The 22,331-nt window shown below is 35.7% G+C and overlaps 1 protein-coding gene across 1 annotated transcript in view; it reads right to left on the reverse strand.

Annotated features, from left to right (window-relative positions):
* Positions 1-6,845: 6,845 nt before the first annotated feature.
* The window catches only part of LOC107816823 (uncharacterized), a 160,385-nt gene continuing 144,899 nt past the window's right edge, over positions 6,846-22,331 (reverse strand). The window contains exons 2-10 of the mRNA XM_075256612.1: positions 10,773-11,066; positions 10,134-10,303; positions 9,388-9,569; positions 9,015-9,299; positions 8,865-8,923; positions 8,741-8,777; positions 8,580-8,651; positions 7,857-8,172; positions 6,846-7,525 (exon numbers count right to left, since the gene is read on the reverse strand). Of these exons, the coding sequence (XP_075112713.1) occupies positions 7,145-7,525; positions 7,857-8,172; positions 8,580-8,651; positions 8,741-8,777; positions 8,865-8,923; positions 9,015-9,299; positions 9,388-9,569; positions 10,134-10,303; positions 10,773-10,878 (1,608 nt within the window). The 5' untranslated portion in view covers positions 10,879-11,066 and the 3' untranslated portion in view covers positions 6,846-7,144. The remainder of the gene's footprint in view (positions 7,526-7,856; positions 8,173-8,579; positions 8,652-8,740; positions 8,778-8,864; positions 8,924-9,014; positions 9,300-9,387; positions 9,570-10,133; positions 10,304-10,772; positions 11,067-22,331) is intronic.

Consider the following 22,331-nt stretch of genomic DNA (forward strand, 5'->3'; position numbering starts at 1 on the left):
GGTGCCTAGGGGAGGTGCGAAGCGCTTCTTGCTCGACCTCGGAAAGTATTTCTGTACTAAAGTCGGCGACGAAGTTGGCGAGTACTTGCGATTTTATCACAGTTCGCGGTTGATACGTTATATCGTGCTCGCACAATTTTATGGCCCATCTGGCCAATCTACCCGACAATTCAGGTTTGTGCAGGATGCTCCTGTGGGGAAAAGTCATCACCACCTTTATGGGGTGACAGTGAAAATATGGTCCAAGCTTGTATGAAGCTATGACCAATGCCAGAGCCAATTTTTCGAGGTGGGGATACCTCGTTTCGGCGTGAACTAAGTTTTTACTGATTTAGTAAATCAGAGATTACGTACCTTTGTTTTCGCGGACCAAAACTGCGCTTACCGCGACTTTGGAGATGGATAGGTAGACAAGGAGGCATTCGCCTGATATGCCTTGGTGAGTAACGACAACGAGGACAAGTAGGTTTTCAGTTTTCTTTGGGCGTCGACATATTCCAAATTCCACAGGAGCCCGTTATCTTTCTTTATCACATTGAAAAATTTATGACACCTGTCTGATGACCGTGAGATGAACCTTGACAGGACAACTATCCGACCTGTCAGCTTTTGTACCTGTTTTTGGTTGGTTAACATTTTCGGTATTCCCTTGATGGCCTTAATTTGATCTGGATTGACCTCGATGCCTCTTTGTGACACCAGGAAACTGAGGAATTTGCTTGAGGTTACGCCAAAGGCGCATATTTCGGGGTTTAGTTTCATACCGTACCGCCTTAGTATGTCGAAGTCTTCCTTCAGGTGATCAATGTGATCTTCTTTCCTTTTCGACTTAACCAGCATGTCGTCAATGTAGACTTCCATTATTTTGTCGAGTTGATATTTGAACATCTTGGTGACTAATATCTGGTATGTTTCCCCTGCATTCTTTAGTCCAAACGGCATGACCCTGTAGAAGTACGTTCCCTGGTGAGTGATGAAAGTGGTTTTCTCCTGGTCCTCTTCCTCCATAAGGATCTGGTTGTAACCCTAGTAGGAATCTAAGAAGCTTAGCGACTTATGTCCCCCTGTTGTGTTGATGAGCTAGTCGATGTGTGGCAATGGAAAGGAATCTTTTGGGCATGCCTTGTTTAGGTCTGTGAAATCTACACATATCCGCCACTTTTCGTTTTTTTCTTCACCATGACCACATTGGTGACCCACTGGGGATATTTTGACTCTCGGACGAAGCCATTTGCGACCAACTTATCGACTTCTTCGCTGACAACTTCGTTGATCGCGACATTAAACTTTTTCCTCATTTGCCGAACTGGCAGGTAGACGAGGTCAACATTCAGTTTGTGCGTGGTGATATCTTTCGGGATGCCTGGCATATCTGAATGGGAGAATGCAAACAGATCGGCACTATCAGTTAAGAATTATGAAACTTACCTGGTTCTAAGAGATTGTGCCCGATATAAGCTTTTTTGTGCTGTCATTATCGTCTAGTAGGACGTGATTGAGATCTTTTATTGTCAACTCGGAGGTTTCCACAAAGTCGGGATCCTTGACAATATCTATTCGTACGTCGAGTTCGGTTCTCGACATCGCTGATTGCGATGCTTTCGCGCTCGCTCCTTTTAGTTGTTGGGTGTGTACGCAATCCTGGGTGATGTAATAGCATTCTTGTGTGGTGCGTTGTTCACCTCGGATGCTGAATACCCCCCATGGAGTTGGAAACTTAATTATTTGATAGAAACTGGACGAGACTGCTCGCATGGCGTGTATCCACGGGCGCCCTATGATAGCATTGTAGGTTGTATCTTGGTCCATGACGTGAAACATCGTTTCCAGGGTGACTCCTCCAGCTAGAACAGGTAGCACTATCTCTCTAGAAGTTCGCTCAACTGCATTGTTAAAACCTGTTAGTGTTATGCAATGCGGTATTATTTTATCTTCGAGTCTCATTTGTACAAGGACTCGAGGATGGATAATACACGCGCCACTTCCGTCATCTACCATTATTCTTTTTTACATTAGTATCTGCAATACATAAAGTGATAACAAGAGCATCGTAGTGAGGGAAAGACAAATCGTCGGTATCTGATTTATCGAAGATGATACTATCTTCGAGGTCATTATACCGTTCATGAGTGGTTGACCGTTTGAGTTTATGTGTAGTGGTGAACTTTACATGGTTGATTGTTGTGTCATCACCTCCACCGATGATCATCTGTATAGTACGAGGGGAGAGGGCAGTTTTGGAGGTCGCTGGGGTTGTTCGCGTTCGCGGGCAAAGTTAGCCCATCCTCGGTCGCTCAACAGCTCTTTCAAATGTCCCTAATTTAGCGTTCTTACTACCTCCTACTGCAGTCCTATGCAATCTTTGGTTTTATGACCCCTTCCCTGGTGGAATTCGCAAAGATTGTTTGAGTGCTTGGGTCGGACTTCATCTTTTGCGGCCATTGTACCTTTGTGCCGAGTTTCTCTAGTGTGCACACTATTTCTGAAGGAGAGACACAAAAATTATGAGTAGATAAGAGTGGAGGCATACCTTTTTTGTGTCAGTGTGGCGCTGTATGTTGAGGAGGGGCATCTGTGTGCCGCGGAGGAGGTGGGATGGATGTCCTGATGTAGGGCTGATGTCTTTCTTGGCCAAGATGGGGCCCCAACTGATCTCTTCAACCGTTTTTGCGACGATCTTTCCTTGCTTCAGCTTGAACTGACGTCAACCGTTGGATCGGACCATTGAGGTCGTCCTCGTCGGCCCTCACCTCGGCGTAGTAGGTGTTGTGGATTTCTTCCCAACTAGTGGGAGGGTATTTCATAAGCCTGCTTAATAGTTTTCTGGTCCCTCTAACATATGTGGCAAGCTCATTCTCACCCTGTTAAATCGGGCTAAGAAGTCCCGAGTCACTCGCCGTGCATCTGCCTGACGACAAATATGTCATTTACCCTGGCTTCCGCCTTTTTAGCTCCAGCATGAGCGGTGACAAATTTGTCCTCCATTTCTTTGAACGTTGCTATTGACCGTACTGGTAGTTGTGAGTACCAGGTCAGGGCTCCCCCCTGTTAGGGTTTCGCTGAATTTTTTCAGTAGCACCGATGGTACCTGTTGTTTCGAAAGATCGTTGCCTTTTATGGCTGTGACGTAGTGGATGATATGATTTCTGGTCTGTAGTATCGTCATATATCTTCAGGTATGGTGGCATTTTGAAGGTTTTTGGAATGGCGTGGGGGTTGCTTCCTCATTGTATGGTTGCTCGATGAATCGACCAACGTCCCATTTTGGCAACAACTTTGGGGCACCTGGTATTTTGTCGACCCTTTTTTGGTGCTCCTTCATCTGGTCACGAAGTGCCTTATTGTCATTTTTCATTTCCTCCATTTTCTTTAGAACGGTTGCGAGTGTGTTATTACCTACGTCAACAGTAGTATGAGTGCTACCTGTGCGGGGTGCATCTTGTTCGTCAGCGATCGTCGTGACATCTATGTGTGCAATGTCTCTATTCTCCCTTTGTGTGGGTTTATCAAGTGTGTTGTTCAGAGAGCTTGTTAGCCACTCTTCCAGTAGTCTTCTTACTGCCGGTGGAGCCTCTCCTGTTGTAGACGTGTAGGCTTTTTTTTTCGCACAAAGCAGTTACGCTTTCGCGCGGGTGAGGTGAAGTGTCTCTCCTAGGTGTAACATTTGATGTCACATTTTTGTTGTCTTCCCTTCCATCTTCGTTGATGGTGTTCAGGATATTGGTTGTGATACCTACTATCGTTTTAAACTTGCTTCTCTTTTTCCTGCTATTGTTAGTTTATGCCAAGCTAGGAAGAGATGACTATCCCTTTTTATGATCTAGATGAAACTAAAATCTTAACTAAAGATCTCCCACAGACGGCGCCAAATTGTTAACCAAAAGATGTTAAACCATTCGATTAAACCAATCTTATGGTTAGAAGAAGGGTGAATCTCAGTTAAGAATAATAAAATCTAGACCAAGTGATAAAGGAACTAAGCAAGATGAATGACGTTAGCTAATATGTTGAAATCAATTAAATGTTCATAAATGCAACAACTCAAATGCATAATCGAACTAAATGAATGCAGCCGGCGCGGAAAGGAAATAAGTATGAGATGATTGTGGAACCGTTGGATCTTATCAATATCGAATAACGATATATGTTTTGGTTATGTAATCAATGAACAAGGCTGCTCTTGTATTTACTCTCAGATGAATCTTTTACAAAGTGTTCTTTTGTCTTTTGCCTGACCCCCCACTTCTTTACTAACTCTTCCTATTTATAAGGGACAATCCCCCATAAAACCCTAAAAAGTACAATCATAAAGAATATTCGAAAAATATATTCTTACTGTCTCCTACTAAGTTTATACTGTCGTTGACATCTTATTTCGGTTGAACGCTCTTGGTCGTCGTCCTTCGCCACGACGATCATCAAACGTTGCGTCGTGATAACCTCGCTCCTTGTCCTGTCGTAGTTGCCAAATTTGGACCCATACAATCAGGAAATTTGAAAATGAATGTGAAAAATTCTATCACCGAAGGTTATGGTGAGGAAGTAAGTATCCATCGATAGGAAGTTTAGTAGTATCGTGTTTTGTAGGAAATTTCCAACTCGATTCCAAATTAATCGTATTTCAAAAGTTGAACAGTTTGCCTCCTCAATCATCATCATACTCAAGAGTTAAGAGTAACGAAAACCAAACAAGTCAACATGAAAGTTTTGATCTATCTTGAAAATTCACAAAAGCACTTTCAAAGCTTATACATCTGCATTTAATAGTTCTTGGAGAAAAAGAAAACAAGAGAAGGAGACTGACCTAAAAAAGGGGGAAAAACTAAATTAAACAAAAATATTGAGCCTGGGCTTGGTGGCGTCTCAAATGGAACTATATATATATATATATATATATATATATATATATATATATATATATATATATATATATATATATTGAATCAGTAGGTGTGATCATACTCCTTATATATATTCTCCAATGGAAGCTGTAAAGAGTTGGAATTCTAAAAAAAAGAATATGTACATATATTAAGTTTACACTCATTATTGTCACAAAGAAATATACTAGTAGTAGATATATTGGTGTACTTCAGATCCACTTAATTAAATTCTGACAGTAACCACAAAGAATAAAAAAGGCAAGAGAAAATTAAAAAGGGGTGGGATAAAGAGACAGCCAGCCGATTGTGATTGCCATTGAGAATGGAGAATCTGGTAGCTTGGTTTGGGCTGGAAGTTGTTTCTAATTCTCTTTTGATGATGGTTTGTAGGTTTGATAATAACGTGCATGAGGAAGGCTTTAAACAGGCTCACCTTTGACTTGTCCGATGTAGCTGCAGTAGTAGTAGTATTCTTGAAAGAAACATCCAATTTGTTGCTACTACGTGACATTGTTGTGCCTATGAACTTTGTAATAAATTGCTGCTTTCTGTGAAGGCTGCATCTGAATGAGCCTGGATGGCTGGTTGGGGAGCAAAGGCATGTTCTACTACTAGTCGCTTTTCTTGACGTTGCCATGGGACCTGTCTTAATTTACTATGACATGCTTTGGTTTTTATCAACCTAGCGGCCCTAGCCTAGCTTTAATTCTTTCTCATGCACTTTAGTGAATGTTACTCCCACAGCCTCCGGTCTATAATAAATGACTTTTTGTTATTTAGCATACCCCTTAAGAAAATTCTAATTCCTTAAAAAAAATAGGTATTTTGACTAAATTATTCTTAATTAAATCTGCATATTATTAACTTAACACATTAGGATCTAGTAAACGACACTTAAATAAGGGCAAATTTAACTTCTTAATTATGTAAAAGGATACTTATTTTGGACCAAAATAAAAAAAGGCAAAAATCACTTATTATGGACCGGAAAAAGTAAACTTTAATTAGCTTTAAGGTTAACATCTATAGAATAGACAAATCTGCACATATGCTAGTTTTAGGACAGTTAATCATACAGTAAAGTGATGCTAAATGCTAAATGAGGATTTAGTTAGAAGTCATGAAAATGATCAGAGTTCACATCATAAACTATTCAATAATTCAACATGAAGACTGACCAGCGCAACTATAAATAGGCACCAATGACTTTCCCTGTACAAGTACTTGAGAGCATTAAATGCGTAAATTATGGCTGGATATAACGCTAAAATTAATAACGATGAATTTGCTGCCTAATCACAAATAATGGTCGCAATAATAATTAAGGCAATTATGGATCTACGCCAGGCCATTTACTTCCTTCTTCCCTCCATTTGTCCATTCAAATTAAAGCATTATAGATCCCTCAAATACCGCTAAGATTGCTACAGGATTTTCAAAAAATAGACCCTTATAGTTCTTGATTTTTTTTTTCATTTATCGTTATTAATTTAATTGGTTATGTGGTAGAAGTTTTTGATATATTTGCTGCAAAATTCGCAAGATCTCATGTAGTCTACTCTACATATTAGTCCTTCCTTCGTCTGGAGGTGAGCTTTCAGTTGCACTCACAAAATTCAACTGAAGAGTGCATCAATGAAATAAATTGATCAGCGAGATTGTTATCTGCCGGGATTAAGCTTTCTTGTAGACTATACTACTAAAAATTTAAGTTGTAAATGTTTACAGTAGATTAGTTATTATTTTTATCAAACTATCAAATAGTAATGCTTATTAAAAAGATTTTATTATTTATTACCTTATAAGTAACTATTTGATAGTTTGATAAAAACTTACACTGCATTTCTCTGCCTTTCGATAGAAATTCCATCAGAATAGCGATTTCTCTGCCTTTCATGCATTTTGCCCCCCCCAACTTACACTGGAACAAACTACCGTACCTCCAAGTATACATTCGCATTATATATCATGAATCAATAAACATAAACGTGAGGAGCGTTATGTAAGCACAAAATTTGATGTCCATGTACATATACACACAACAATCTGCATCATTCCTAGTGTCAATTGTGTATGAACAACTTCTAGCAATCCCTACAAGTCCCTAATCGACTTGTCATAGACAAACATGAAAGAGACTTTACGTATTCTCATGTCGTACTTAAAGCATGCAATACTGCAGATATAATCTGGTATTAGCCATACTATATACATAAGAAAATAAAAAGAACGTCTTACTGCTTGTCCAAATATTCGAAAAATCACCCTTGGCTTTTCCCTGCGTAAGATTCTTGACCAGATGTAGCATCAACGAGTTTGGTATACTTGCGGTGACGCCTCTCTCTTGCATATAGTACCCAACAAATGAGTGACAGCATTACTGCAGCTGAGACTAGAGCTAAACCAATGTAGACCCACTTACTGTATCGTGTCAAATCAGGACAATGTTCATCATGAATGACACTGACGGTATCTCGAAGGAAAGTGCAGTCAAGTAGTTCGCTAAGGAAAGGCCCCGAATGATACAGGCCGTTGCTAACGTTAACTACAGCAGTCATTTGGTTGTACATATCAGGGGTCAGACGGCCCACGGTGGAGCACACATTATTTGCTGAAACTTGGCAGACATAATTCCTCCAAACCTGCATTAATAGAACGTTATTGAATACATTTCTACCAATTGGTATCAAGCAGGTTTTCTTCGTTTCTCCTACCATTATGCGCAAGCAACATAGAAAGAAGCAGATAATCCATAGGAAATGGAATCCCAACTAAGGCTGATTCCTTAATTCTAGCTGTAATATTAGGTTTCTGAAACATGGACATGGTGTTGACATAATCAAAAAGAACTTATTTTATGTCATTTTTAACCCACCATAATCGCCATCTAGTAAACAAGAAACTTCTCAAAAAGTTCTCTTTGAGCATTTATCTTCATAGTTTGTTTTCTTGAAGTGAAAAATGTTCATATACCTGTGTAGCATTGCTAAGTTCCACCTCACCACTTGCACATTTCCGGTCTGTCTTGTCTGAATTAAACGGATTGCAGAGGTTAGGGACCAATGGACCAGATTGGTTGAAACCGACACCTGAAGGCGGATCAATATTTGAAACATTGGTGATGATCCTGTTAGCCACTCCAACCAATTGGTAGGTGACCTCTTTGCTCTGAGACAATGTTTCTTGTGCAGTAGCAGTGTCCACACAAGGGATTATATCATCAAGTGCCGTATGAGCTGTTGGGTTTTTTGCCCAATCATTCATGGCCACGCATGTGTCCCCCGTTGCACTTAGATAGACAAAAACTATTGTCAGAAATTTTGAAGTATATAGTAACTGAACAAACAGAAACAGAAGCTCACAGAATTAAAAAAATCAGTTTATATGTTGAAGAATTATGAACCAGAATGAGCAGAAGTAAGAATGCATTTTCGTGATAGAGATTTAAAGAACTATTTTCCAATATTGAAAGAGATGATTTGTTTCTAAAAAATCCGTATATGTTAAAGACTCACTCTACACAAGTAAGGAGCTTCAGAACATTAAGTTAATACCTAGTAGAGGCAGCACAACAGCCGTATTCATTTAATGTGTAAAAGATGTATTGTTTTACTCTTTCAATTTGTCTTTTCTATCTTCTATTTTGTTGAAGCCCGGATGGGACAGATATAACAGGACAAATTTGATAGAACTTACTTGTGAAGAACAAGAAATGCACCACATAAGATAAAGGTGACTGCAACGAGGATCCAGCCTACAAGGACTAGGCTGCAAACAACAATATTCCCTTAAACTTTCAAAAAGATAATAGGTTCCTTGTTATCAAGAGAAGTATCTGTTCCAGTAATAAGACCTACATGTATACGAGAACCTGCAGGCCAAGTATAGAGAACACTGCAGCAGATTTTCAAACAAGCATGAGGAAAGATCAGTACCAGTCAATGTGTACTACTATTAACTTTGAAAGACCAGAAAACTTACAGAAACCAAGTGCAGCTAAACCAAGCATTACAGCAGCAACAATGATGAGAACTCGCCTCCTGCAGTACATACCGACAAGGCCATGAGTGAGACATCACAAAGTTCAATATAGTTCACAGGACTTGAATGAATTAGCTGAGAAGTGCTTACACCCAGTCTAAGATAATCATGATATCCTTCTTGTTCTTCTCAGTTTCTGTTTCAAGAGTTTCAGCAGCCGAGCTAATCTTGGTGTCAACCTTGTCAATGTTGTTTTGAACATCTTGAGGTAGAAAGATTTGATTAACTCCAGTGTGCTTGGCAACAGCCAGAATGTTTGACACATTCCTTAAACCGTCAACCGTTTCTCCTGCTTGGTTCACAACATAATCCAATGTATGTTTTGTACCGTCATGAAATTTCCCTTGTCCAGTAAACAGAACAGCAGCACCAACTCTGATATAACAAGGCAGAAATAAGTAAATAAAGTCATAAAATTAATCAATTTGTAATGAAAATGAGATGATTGAGATAGAGTGATTACATTGCAGCAATGGTGAATGCCGAGAGAAAAATAAGTGAAAGTGCATAAGCAGTTCGAGAGTAACCATAGCGTCTTCTCCGGCAGCAACAACAATAGAAACAAACTAGGAGCAGGCAAATGGCACATGCCACAAACCAGAATAAAGCAATGATGAAAAGAGGGGCACCAGTATAAGAAACTGACTGTGTCAAGAAAAGATTTTTATCAGATAGCCAATACGTCGTCAATCATATAAGCTGAAAAGAATGAAGAGATGACTGAAAAAGTGGCATATTGGCATATATATGCTAACAATCAGATAGAAGCTGACAACAAATCTAAGTTACAACGAGAAATTCATCTTAGGTGAATTCCATTTCCAGAAGTAAAAAAGTAAAAGAAAACTCCTATTAAAAGGCAGCAGAGGGTATAAAGCCAGAAGTCGGGCATATGCGACAGTCTCTGGAGAGTTTACAGTAAAACCAACATGACACGGTACAAGGATGTTATAACTACAAGAATAATTGGCAATATTCTCTGTCTCTCTCCCTCATCAATTCTTATCAGAACTCTTAGTCCCCAAAAAATGCACAATCACGTTTCTTAATTGATAATGCTTATAAACAATCACTAAACCACCCAAAAGCAATGTTAAAAAGAACCATAACAAAAATTAACTACGAAGATTTTAAACGAAATAATAATAATCAAATTTCCAACAGAAAAAGGACCTGTAAATGGAATTAAGGGCTGAAAAGAGAACTTACAGCCCAATAATGACTGTTACTGATGTTCCATCCACCAGTGTAGTAACTCCGATCTTCAAGTGGATCTTCTCTATGTGTTCTTTCAGCAGCCAATACTAAAGATGAGTTTCCAGTACCATTGCTCTCTGCCAAAAACCTTTTACTTCTATACATTGGCTCACTGACTTCACCTAAACACAACAAACAGGGCAGAAAAATCAGAATAATCCTATGTGAGCGATCCCCCATTTAGTAAAAGATTACAACTTTGAAAAAAAAACAAGAATAATCCTAAGGTAATTAGCAACCCCATTTAGTAAAAGATTACAACATTGAGGAAAAACAAGAATAATTCTTCCCCATTTAGTAAAAGACAACAACTTTGAGGAAAAAACAAGAATAATTCGAAGGTACTTAGCAACCCCATTTACTAAAAGATTACAACTTTGAGGAAAACCAAGAAGAAAATTCTAGGTAATTAGCAACCCCATGTAACAAAAGATTACAACTTTGAGGAAAAACAAGAGTAATTCTAGGTAATTAACAACCCCATTAAGCAAAAGATTACAACTTTGAGGAAAAACAAGAATAATCCTAAGGTACTTAGCAAACCTATTTAGTAGTAAAAGATTACAACTTTGAGGAAAAACAATGGCTTACCATCAACCAAAGAAGTCCCATTAACGAAAGAAAACGAGAGTGTAGATATTAAGAGCAAGGAAAGTGCAACCATAAGAGGAAATAGGTTCAGCTTTGTGTATGACATGACTGTTTAATTTCTGAGGCACAAGTTTTCAGCCTTGGAGAGAATTGTTTTGAGTTTTTTCTTGAGATAAACGGCTATCCAGTATTACAAGAATGTGGTCCTTGTAAAGGAAGCTCAAAAGGTAATCATTTACCTACTTAAGGATAACATTTATACTATAAAGCAATAGTGGAAAGACGTGTGAGAAGCTGGTGGTAGACTTCTTCCATTCCATATTTTGGTTGGTTTTCACGACAGTTGTTATTGTTAATATAATACTCTATACAAGTGAAGAAAAAAAAAATCTAACATAAAAGTCTGTATTATACTTTTTTTATTAGCACGGCTGCACATTCTATTCACCAACATTCAAATATATGAGAATATTTTTTTTACTTATGTTAAAAATTAAACTCGATATTTCATAATTCTCATCCTCCTATGATCTACGTTGGCCACTATGCTACAAAAACTCTATATTATACATATGATTGGTTTCTGTGTTTAAAATTTACTTTACTAATACAACTCTATATTAGTCTTGAACCAAATGTTATGTGCACGAGGAACTTTTCAAATGTCTATAGTAAGTGGATAAAATAATGTCATTTTTCTTTTAAATTGTTGATTGATAAAACTCTAGACATTTATGTAATCAGTATATGGACATCTTATTTTAAGGACTTAACTCTGTTGACTGTTCATTGAGTTGTTCAGATAACGGCTAGTTGGCTATTGCACAATCTCAAACTTTATTGCTGTCATTATCATTTTTTGGTTAACTTCAATGAATCCATATTAATGACCTTCATTTTGGCCTTATTAATGACTAATTACTAAGTTATGAGTCTTATGACATGTTCGCATTGAAAGTTAACTTATTTTTATTCGGCTAGAATGGGATAGTTTTCATCGTATTACCAAACAGGTTCTTAGAACTTGAAGTCCACGACTAATAGCTTGTTTGGCCAAGCTGTAAAAATTAGCTTATTTTGAGAAGTGTTTTTTCTCAAAAATAATTTTCTCAAAAGTACTTTTGGTGAGAAGCAGTTTGTGTTTGACTAATTAATTTGAAAAGTACTTTTGAGCATCAATTAGTGTTTAGCCAAACTTTTAAAAATTATTTGTAACTGTATTTTTCTTAAAAGTATTTTTTTAAAAAGTGCTTTTGGAGATAAACTATTTTTTTCTGTTTCTCCAAAATTGATTCTACTTCTCCTCAAAAATACTTTTTTTTTCTTTCAAAAACTTAGCCAAACACTTCAATTTTGAAATAAAGTGATCTTAGAATTGGAAAAGCTAGACCAAACAGGCTATAAAACAAGTACCCACTTTGTATCTCAGATATGCATTTGTTTTGCTACGTAGAGACAAATTTTGGTTCTAGTCTTATTGGTCGGCTGTTACCTTAGTAATCAAAGTTTTTCATTTTTTGGGGGTGAAAGTTGACTATGGTTTTCAAAATCTATTTAAAATGGGATTTGGCACGTAAAATTATTTTTTATGTTTCTTAATGAAAAATATTTTGGTTTGCTAATTTATCTGTTGTATAGTTTTCTAGCATTTGATTAGGTACAGAGTGACCTATGGTAATAATAGAAGCTATGATGGGGAATAAACCTTGGGAATATTGTTGTGGTGATGATTTTTAATATTGAATTAATTTCAGCAACAATGTACATGTATTACCGATGAAAAATAGACATAGTAATACGAAGCAAGAGTTACAGATAGTTAAAGGAAGATAACTTACATATGTAGATGACAAGTCTGGTACGATGTATGATATTTCCTTTTGTTAAAAAAAATGATTGACAAAACATAAATAATAAAAATAATAATAGCAATCGGTAAATTTTAGTGCTACATTTGTTTAATTTGATTACTATTAAAAGAGATGAACGGGGAAGGGAATATTACATCATGTGAGCTATCTCAAACCCCAATTTCATAATTCTCTTGCGCTTCTTGTCTAAAATTAAACTGACATTTTGTGTTGCTACCTCCTATCACTTTTACTTGATACGTTTTTGATTTTTCACGCCCTTTAAGAAATAATAAATGAAGTGCATAATTTACTATGATACCCATATTAATTTATGCATATTTTATTGGATTTGAAAAAATGATTTGAAATGAATAATAAATATTGTGGGTATAACATGTAAATTTTTTTTTGTCTTTTTTTGATATGCGTAAAGTGACAAGTAAAAATAAAAATTTATTTTTAGTATACCTGTCAAGTAAAAGCGAACGGAGGGAGTAATTAATATTCTTAAGATTGGAAAGCATCCGAAGCAGTAGTTGTGTTATTTTGTGCTAGATATTAAATTGAATTGACTTGTTCATATCTTTAAGTTTGGATCAAGAAAAATAATTACATAAATAAATGCCAAGCAACACTTATTTTAATCCCACCACACTTCCAGATGGCTCTTTCTTGAAGTGACAAACAATATTGTAACCAATATTTAAATATTCATCTTTTTGTTTTACTACGAGAATATAAGAATGTCATAATCAAAGCTTTGCTTTAATGACTTACGTAATTTTTTAAATTTCAATTCAGACTAGTTTTCTTGTATACGTCGTTATGTCCCAGATTCAGAATCCATTTATCAATAATATTTCAGTATTTATAATTTTTTTCCCATAATCTTAGTGGTTCAATTGTCCGCAACTCAGTTAAGGAAAAACGACGCGGTTTCTTTTAGAGTACAAATATGATTTTCAGAATTTTTTTAATGTAAAGTGCAATAGCAATTTCAGCCACTAAACAATTATTTATTATTTTTGGTATAGACCCAATAGTGTTGCATATGCTAATGCTGAAAAAAAGTTAGCTTGTTGGGTTGAGAAGCAGCTTTCAACATACCATTGGGTCATTAACAAAACTCTACTTTTTGTTTGATAGGATATGATAGTGGAAATGGACCCTTCTTTCAGCTCATATCAATAGAAGCATTGCTATAAAGAAGGTATGTATAATTCTACAGATATTTTCAAGCTATTCTTCCTCGTTTAACCAAAAGTATATATGGTTAGTATGTATTTTATTATATACATAATAATTAAATAAGTGAATAGTATGGCATGAAAAAAGTTACTTTCGAAAAAAAGTAGTTGAGTTCTAAAAACTAAAATCACATTCTGAGCAATCCAATTATAAATTTAATTTTAGATTGCGAAACGCTTTTTTGGAGGTATAAATTATTATCATCCGGTACTTAGGATTTACTTGTTTGGCTAATCTAAAATCGTGTCAAGCAGGGTCCATTTAAAGGAGAACCGCTTCCTATTAGAGATTTCTTTATTTTCAGATCTTGAATACGAGAGTTCTCTGGTTAAGAATAGACGAATCGAATCCATCCTCATAAATAATTCACATTTGAAAGCTAAAAAGTACTAGTTCTTATTTTCAAAAATATTCTCAAACGGGCTTGATGTAAGATTTGAGTAGCTCGTTAGCTACCTCTCCCAATCAAGTGCAATTTGTATCTATACACGTTTTTTTGGTCACGTTTTAACTTGTGTTTACTTTGCAAAAGAAATTGCAAGCGTACCCACTTTTTCGCGTAGCTTCAGCATACAGGGCTGAAGTAGCAAAGACAATCACGCAAAACTTCAGCATTCTAGTAGACGGGACTGAAGTTTTTGTTTTTGTAACTGGCGAACTTCAGCAGCTGAAGTTTTTGTTTTGTAACTGGCAAACAAGTTTTAGCCTATTTACACCATGAGTAATCTTCCCCTTGTTCATAATGATGAAAATCGTTGGGCTCATAGTGCCTTTCAGTTGGTCAAACATATGGAAGGGAAGAAAAATAAGCAGTAACAGATTGATGTCGTAATTACATAAACTTCATCAATTGAAATACAATTGAACTACGAACTACAAATTAATAGATATCCGCATACCAACTTTCCCAAAACTCTGCATTCAGAAATAAAAATTAATCTAGCAATAATTAGGGTAACAGAAGAATTAACTTACTGCAATACTGGAAGTCGGTGGATTTAGCTGAAGACAAAGGCTAACATGAGCCTAATTGGTCAAACATATGGAATGGTGGTAGTATTAGAGAATTAATCATAGTGCATTTCAGTTGTTAATAGAAGAAGAAAAAGAAAACGAATGAGAAGGAGGAGGAGAAAGGGGCTGAAGTTGTTTAAAAATTGGGTACAGGTTAAAACTTTTTTTAAAAATGGGTATAGGTTAAATGGCGGCGACCAAATAGGGTGCCCCATGCAATTTTTACCCCAATCAAGCATGCGGCTATAGGAGCCATGGCAATCCAACCATAAAATAGCACTGGCTAGTCAGTTTTCGGACTGGTCATTCAAAAATAGTCAGCGTTTGCAAAGTCATTAAAAAATAGCCACTATTTTGCTGCAACACGAAAAGTTCCAATATAATATACTGGAGATCGCTGCATCCGTGAAAAATTCCAGTATATTATGCTGAATTTGAACGAAAATACTGTTCAAAATTCATAAAAATATCCAGTATAATATACTAGAGTTCCAGTATACTTATGCTGGAACTCCAGTATAATATACTGGAATATTTTTCCAGATTTTGAACAGTGTTTTCATTCAGATTTATCTTTACATGAAAAGCGGCTAAATTTCGATTATTTTTGAAACTGTGGCTATTTTTAAATGACCACTTGTAAATCTGACTATTTTTGAATTTCTCCCAATCCAACTTCATCGAAAGCCCAACAAGAAAGAAAATAGGGAAAACTACATAATATAACCGTTCTCAAAAGTAATAGTCGGTAAATTTTATATTTTTGTATATAATATACAAAATATATATATATATATATATATATCATCAATATATATTTTTTGTATATTTGTCTAATGATGTTACTTATTTTTTATCGACCCGCCAAATGTGTAACTTGCCCAAGAAAATATTTGAAGACAGATTTAGATAAGCTTTTAAAGTTTATGGATGTTGGCGGTGAATAGAGGTGTCAAATGAGCGATTGATTTACAGTTGCATCAGTGGCGGCCCTTCCATAAAGCAAGTAAAGCAACCGCTTTAGGCCCCATATTTGTGAGAGCCCTATTTTTTATTACACTTAATAGACTATGTATAAAAATTTTAAAAAGTTCTGTAAAGTGAAAAAGTTTGATTTCTTTCTTTAACGAATATAGAGAAGAAAGATTTGCAACTGCTATGATCTACCAAGAAATTGTACTTGAAATGAATATTGAACCCGAATTTCGTAAGAAACGTGTGATACATATGAAGCAACAATTTGATGCGAATACAATGAAATCTCAAAATCTTTCGAAGAGTCTTTTAGAGTTGATTACTTTTATACATAATAGACAAGACTATTTTTCACTTCAAAATAGATTTGAAAAATTCGAAGCATATGAAAATATTTTTGGTTTTCTATTTGGCGGTATAAACTAAGATCACTAGATGTTGGAAATTTGAAAAAATATTGCCTTAATCTTGAATATTCCTTAAAGCATACTAATCAATTTAATATTGATGGTTTAGATTTATTTTCTGAATTAAAAGTATTAAGGAAAATAGTACAATTAGAAGATAGCAGTTTAATTAATGCACTTAGTCAAATAAAAGGATTTAATTCTTTTTCAAATACCTAAATTGCTTATGTAATAATGTTAATAACTTATGTTACCGTTGCTTTAGCAGAAATAAGTTTTGAAAATTAAAATTAATAAAATCTTACCTAAGATCAACAATATCTCAAGAAAGGTTAAATGGATTAGCTATATTGTCAGTTGAAAAATACTTATTAATAGTTACTCCTATTGATTATAAGAATTATTAATAACTTTCTATCTAAGAAAAGCTAAAAAAATAGTCTTCAAATAAATAATAAAAAAATATTAAAAAGTTAAGACCCCTCATAAAATTTGGCTTTAGGCCACAAAATTCGTCGGGCCGCCAGTGATTTGTATGTATTAAATCTAGTTAAAAGTAATAAACAGGATGAGTTAACAATTCGTTAGATGCTTGCTTGTGTTTTAGCCTAAATAAGAGATCATGATAACCCACTCTATGCAGCTAAAAATTATTTTCCATTTGTTCTTATTATTTTTGTAATTTGTTTAACTATTAGATTAATATAATACTACAGCTTTCCTTCTTATTTATAACACACAAAACCTTCATTTCTATATTTTGATAAGTTTTCATATATATAGCCCAGATTTGCCGATGCTTCTAGGTGGGTAAACTTGATTTATGCTCAAAATAACCTACTACATCACTGCTAATACAGACAGCCCAACCCATCTAAGTCGAGTTATATCGACTTATATTATAATGAGCTAAATTATTTGACACCACTATCAATGCGATTCAAATAATATCATTACTATTATATAATCATTACTAAGCAGGCACTTAATGGTCAACATGCCTGCTTTATCTAAGGGTATTTAAGGCATTTAACATGCAATGGGACAATATGATTGGTTAATAAAGAATCTTACGGTAGCCGCTTCAGAAATAGTTTTGTGTTTGGACTATTTTACCCTTCTACTTTGGACTGAGTTACGCCGGTTTTTTCCTTATCTGTCGGCAGGCTTTTGCTTAGCGTCAAAAGCTAATCTACCATTTTAATGCCAAGTGGCATGTCATTAATTGGATGAGCTTTCCAATTTTTTAACTATACTTTCTTCGTACACTGTCTCTGATTCTCAATTAGCAAAAAGAAAACTTTGAAAAACACCACCATCAGCAAAGGACCTCATTAGATTAACATTCAGAAGATTAAAAACTAAACTCTAGATAAATACCTCACTATGTAGATTTATTCTACTGTTACTCATGGGATTAGAAAAAGAAAATTATTTTAGGGATCGTTTGGTCCACGCAGAAATTTTTATCCAAATTATACTATGAGGATTATAACACAAGAATTAAATGATAATAAGAATATTTAGTGAATGTCACACCTCCTTTTTCACTTACACCCGCAAGGGCGTAAAGGAGTTTTTCCGTTTAAAGGACAATGAGAACGAGATTTAATTATTAATGATTCAGAGTCGCCACTTGGGATAATAATGGTGTCCCAAGTCACCGGTTGAATCCCGAACCGAGGAAAAATATGACTCTGTTAACAGTCCGCGAACCAGAAATCCGGGTAAGGAATTCTGTTAACCCGGGAGAAGGTGTTAGACATTCCCGAGTTCCGTGGTTCTAGCACGGTCGCTTAACTGTTGTATTTGATTTTATCTAATTTCAATACATGCTAGCTTATGTGCCTTTTATTTAATTTTGAACCGTTTTTATTATAATAATTATTTTAAAAATAAAATAAAATTGCAACGTCGTGAAAATGTGTCTCGAACCATGTTGCAATCAATGCACCCATGGTTGTCAACACACTTCGACTCCATTGAGATTTGGATTTGGGTCGTATCAATGCGCACCCTAGTTTAGGAAGGTGAATTATTAAAATAGCGCCTAGAGATTCTAACGTAATATTATTTTGGGGAAGGCCGTGAAGTTCGCTAAATGGCCCTCCCAAATTCTAATAATTTTTAATAATCATTTATTGAGGGCCCCACATTTATTTATTTTTGTTCGGTGAGGCTCGTCTCAATTCGTGAACCTCTTTTCTATCATTATTTATTTTATAAGAATTACGATGTCGTGAAAACGCGTTTCGAACCCCGTCGCAATCAATGCGCCCGTGATTGTCAACACATTTCGACTTCATCGAGATTTGGATTTGGGCCGCATCAATGCGCACCCGAATTTAGGAAAGTAATATTATTAAACTAACGCGCCTAAAGCAATTTCGCGTTTACAACTTTGTGAGGGCCACAAGAATTCCACTAGGTGGCACGCCTCGAATTCTAAGGATCAAAATATTAATTAAGCAAGGGCCATACATTTTGAGATTTCATTTGGCGCGGCGCGCCTTGAATAATCTATTTAAATGTTTGCTAATTTTAGTTTTGAGGGCCATAGCTATTTGTGTTACTTAATATGGCACGCCCCAATTTATTTCAAAAGGAGGTATTCAGCTAAATCCAAAGAAGATGCCAAAGATACTACAAACATAATATCATAATAATCTGTAACCTAGCACTACAGATTTTAGGGACACTGTTAAGAATCAGTCGTTTAATCACGCTAATAATCCATGGAAACGGCTGCACATTACCGCAGATGAATTTAACATTCTCATGTAAATAAATAGTTAAAATCAGATCCCAAAACAATATGAAAACACTTAGCTTACTGCTTTTCACCCTTAGGTACATAACTTATTTAGATAAATTAAACAATATAGAGCTCATTTTATAACATAAGCATGTCAAAAATTCTAGAATCGTCCAATCAATCAATGTGTATCATTTGTTTAAAATCCATTTTCCCAGCAACTATTGTGATAGCAATGCGAAACACCCAAGTTTCATATGTGCCCTCTTGCTCATTCATTTCCAAACCATTTTTATTCCACCCAAATTAAATTCCAAACACACATTCAAAGTTCATTGAAGCAACAAAAATCACAATCTTAGCAAACATGAAATAGTTAAGAGGAAATTCAACAAGTTGCGAATGCTTCAGCGAAGCATAATACAAAGGATTCAAACGGAAACCACAATTCCATAACCACAACAGATCCGAGAACAAATTTACGAGGAGCGTACCTCACTGCTCAAGGTTCGAATTAATAAAAGAAGAAAGCCAAATACACCATGAAGTCAGTAGATTGGAGTTCAACGACAGCAGAGTCAACACACGCAGCTTCCGTTTCTGAAGTCGAAATCACACTCGGACACCCAGAAATCCCAATTTCGCGGCGAACAATCCAAAAATCAATTTCGCACATATATCCCAAATGTCAACAGCTTACGATTTATTAACATAGGAACCAAACAACGACCGTAAATAAAATCTCGAATGACGACTCCAACGGTCAGCTAATTTTCATTGTATTTTTGTGACGATTTCAATTGGATTTTCACATGGTTTTATGGTAGTCAAAGTGGTTGATTCAGGGAAGATCAGGAATGGAGAAGAAAGTGGAGCTCTTCAGAGAAGGAGAGGGGTCTTTATTGTTTTTGCTCAAACGCAGGACGATAGGGTCCTTCTTCCCAAAAGCTGCGCCGATAGTCTCTTTTTTCAGCTTTTCGTTCTTTTTTGTTCCTTCCCTCCTTTTTTAATTCTTTAGTCTTAGCCTTCTTTTTATAGTGTAGAGTCTAGGTTGTAGGGTTTTATGTTAAGGGGTATGGGCCTAGGAATTATGGGCTAGGCAATTATGGGCTAGGTCCAAAATTAGGCCTAAAGATAGGTTGCTCGAGCCCAAGCTCTATTCTTTTGCTGAGAACGAGATTAAAAATACGGGCCCATTTATTAACTAGTCCTACTATTAAAATAATTATTAAAACAAAACTAACCATTAAAATAAATCTATTTTTTTTTGTATTTTCAAACATTATATTAAAAATAAAAATACGATACTATTTTTATATATTCTTTTTTAGATTAAAAATGACTACAAAATATTAATGAACTTATTTTTTGTAATTTTTGTTTTCTTGTACTAAAATAAAGTAAAAGAGTCAAAATTACTTAAAATATCTATATTATGCCTAAATTAAATATTTTACGCTAATATATAAAAGATCTTGGGGAGGGTCAAAAATCACATGTCTACAGCTGCCCCTCTTTGACTGGAAACGTACAGAGTTTTCAGACAAAGACTGACTAGACAGGTTTTTGACCCGACCCTTATTTGGAGAGACTAAAACTAAGAGAGAGGGGAATGTGACCGAGCCCTGGTATCTGGGCTGCCTAGATATCCTTGGCTATAAAGGAATCATTCCATGTGTAGTTCAGAGATGAGTGAGATGACGGAGTATGCCGAGGTGGAGATCCGGTCGAGGTGCCGTTCCGTCGAGGTTCCGATCTGCAATCCCTGTTATTACATCAAAAATCAAAAGATGAAAAAGACTAGCTAAGCCTATCGACTACGAGTTACAAGATTCCTATCTATAAGTCTTCTGAAGCTTGATCTTGAGTCTTGAATGGTTCTTTATGTAGACTTTAGATTTGAACCTTGACACTTGTTAGCTGCAGGTGCTAGCTCGTTCTTCTATATCTTTTGGGTCAGGACCGTACATGTAGTGCTTGTGACCTCGGCCATGTCGTGAGCAACTCACATCCTTCATCAACTTCTGAATTGCATTCTGAATTGAATTCCCTTTTTTCCAGGTGGGCGCCTGATTGCTGAACCTGAACTGTCTTCCCTTGTTACTTGACACTATTTTACCTTACACTTTGAACCATTTTCCCTGAAAGTCGAACTGTCTTCCCTAGAAACTTGAGTTGTTTTCCCTTGTTCTCCAGGTGGGCGCCCTATTTTCCAGGCGGGTTCCTGATTTCCGAAACTTGAATTGTATACCTCTGTTCTTCAGGCGGGTTCCTGACTCTGTTCTTCAGACGGGCTCCTGATTGCTGAAACTTGAATTGTATGTCTCTATTCTCCAGGCGGACTCCTGACTTCCGAAACTTGAAATTGAATGTATCACCTCTGTTATTCAGGCGGGCTCCTGACTACTGAACTTGAACTGAATGTATTCCTTCCCTCCTTTTTTAATTCTTTAGTCTTAGCCTTCTTTTTATAGTGTAGAGTCTAGGTTGTAGGGTTTTAGGTTAAGGGGTATGGGTCTAGGAATTATGGGCTAGGTCCAAAATTAGGCCTAAAGATGGGTTGCTCGAGCCCAAGCTCTATTCTTTTGCTGCGAACGAGATTAAAAATACGGGCCCATTTATTAACTAGTCCTACTATTAAAATAATTATTAAAACAAAACTAACCATTAAAACAAATCTATTTTTTTGTATTTTCAAACATTATATTAAAAATAAAAATACGATACTATTTTTATATATTCTTTTTTAGATTAAAAATGACTACAAAATATTAATGAACTTATTTTTTGTAATTTTTGTTTTCTTGTACTAAAATAAAGTAAAAGAGTCAAAATTACTTAAAATATCTATATTATGCCTAAATTAAATATTTTACGCTAATATATAAAAAATCTTTGGGAGAGTCAAAAATCACATGTCTACAGTGAATATATTTTATATAATAGATGCTTCGTTTCATTGAAATATCAACATATAATTTAAATGTGATTGATTTTATACTAGATAAACTTGAAAAACCTTTTAACTCAAATTTTCACCTTCACTTTTTAAGGCTTCCTTGAAACATGTGGTCATTTGCAGTAACTATATTACTTTCTCTGGCCATGTGAGTGCGTGAGCTTCATTTATATTTTTCAGTTTAATTAGTAAGCAAATAATTTCCTGCTATGTTCCAATGCTTGGATTTGTATAATAAAAATATCCAAACGACAAAGGAAATCCACAGTAACTGCTATGGAGTTCTCTACATGTTTTGAATTTGGAAAAAATTAAAATGCTTGTCCTGTCACTCATTTTCCTTCGGCC

The sequence above is a fragment of the Nicotiana tabacum genome, chromosome 6, assembly GCF_000715075.1.
Source record: "Nicotiana tabacum cultivar K326 chromosome 6, ASM71507v2, whole genome shotgun sequence".
NCBI lineage: Eukaryota > Viridiplantae > Streptophyta > Magnoliopsida > Solanales > Solanaceae > Nicotiana > Nicotiana tabacum.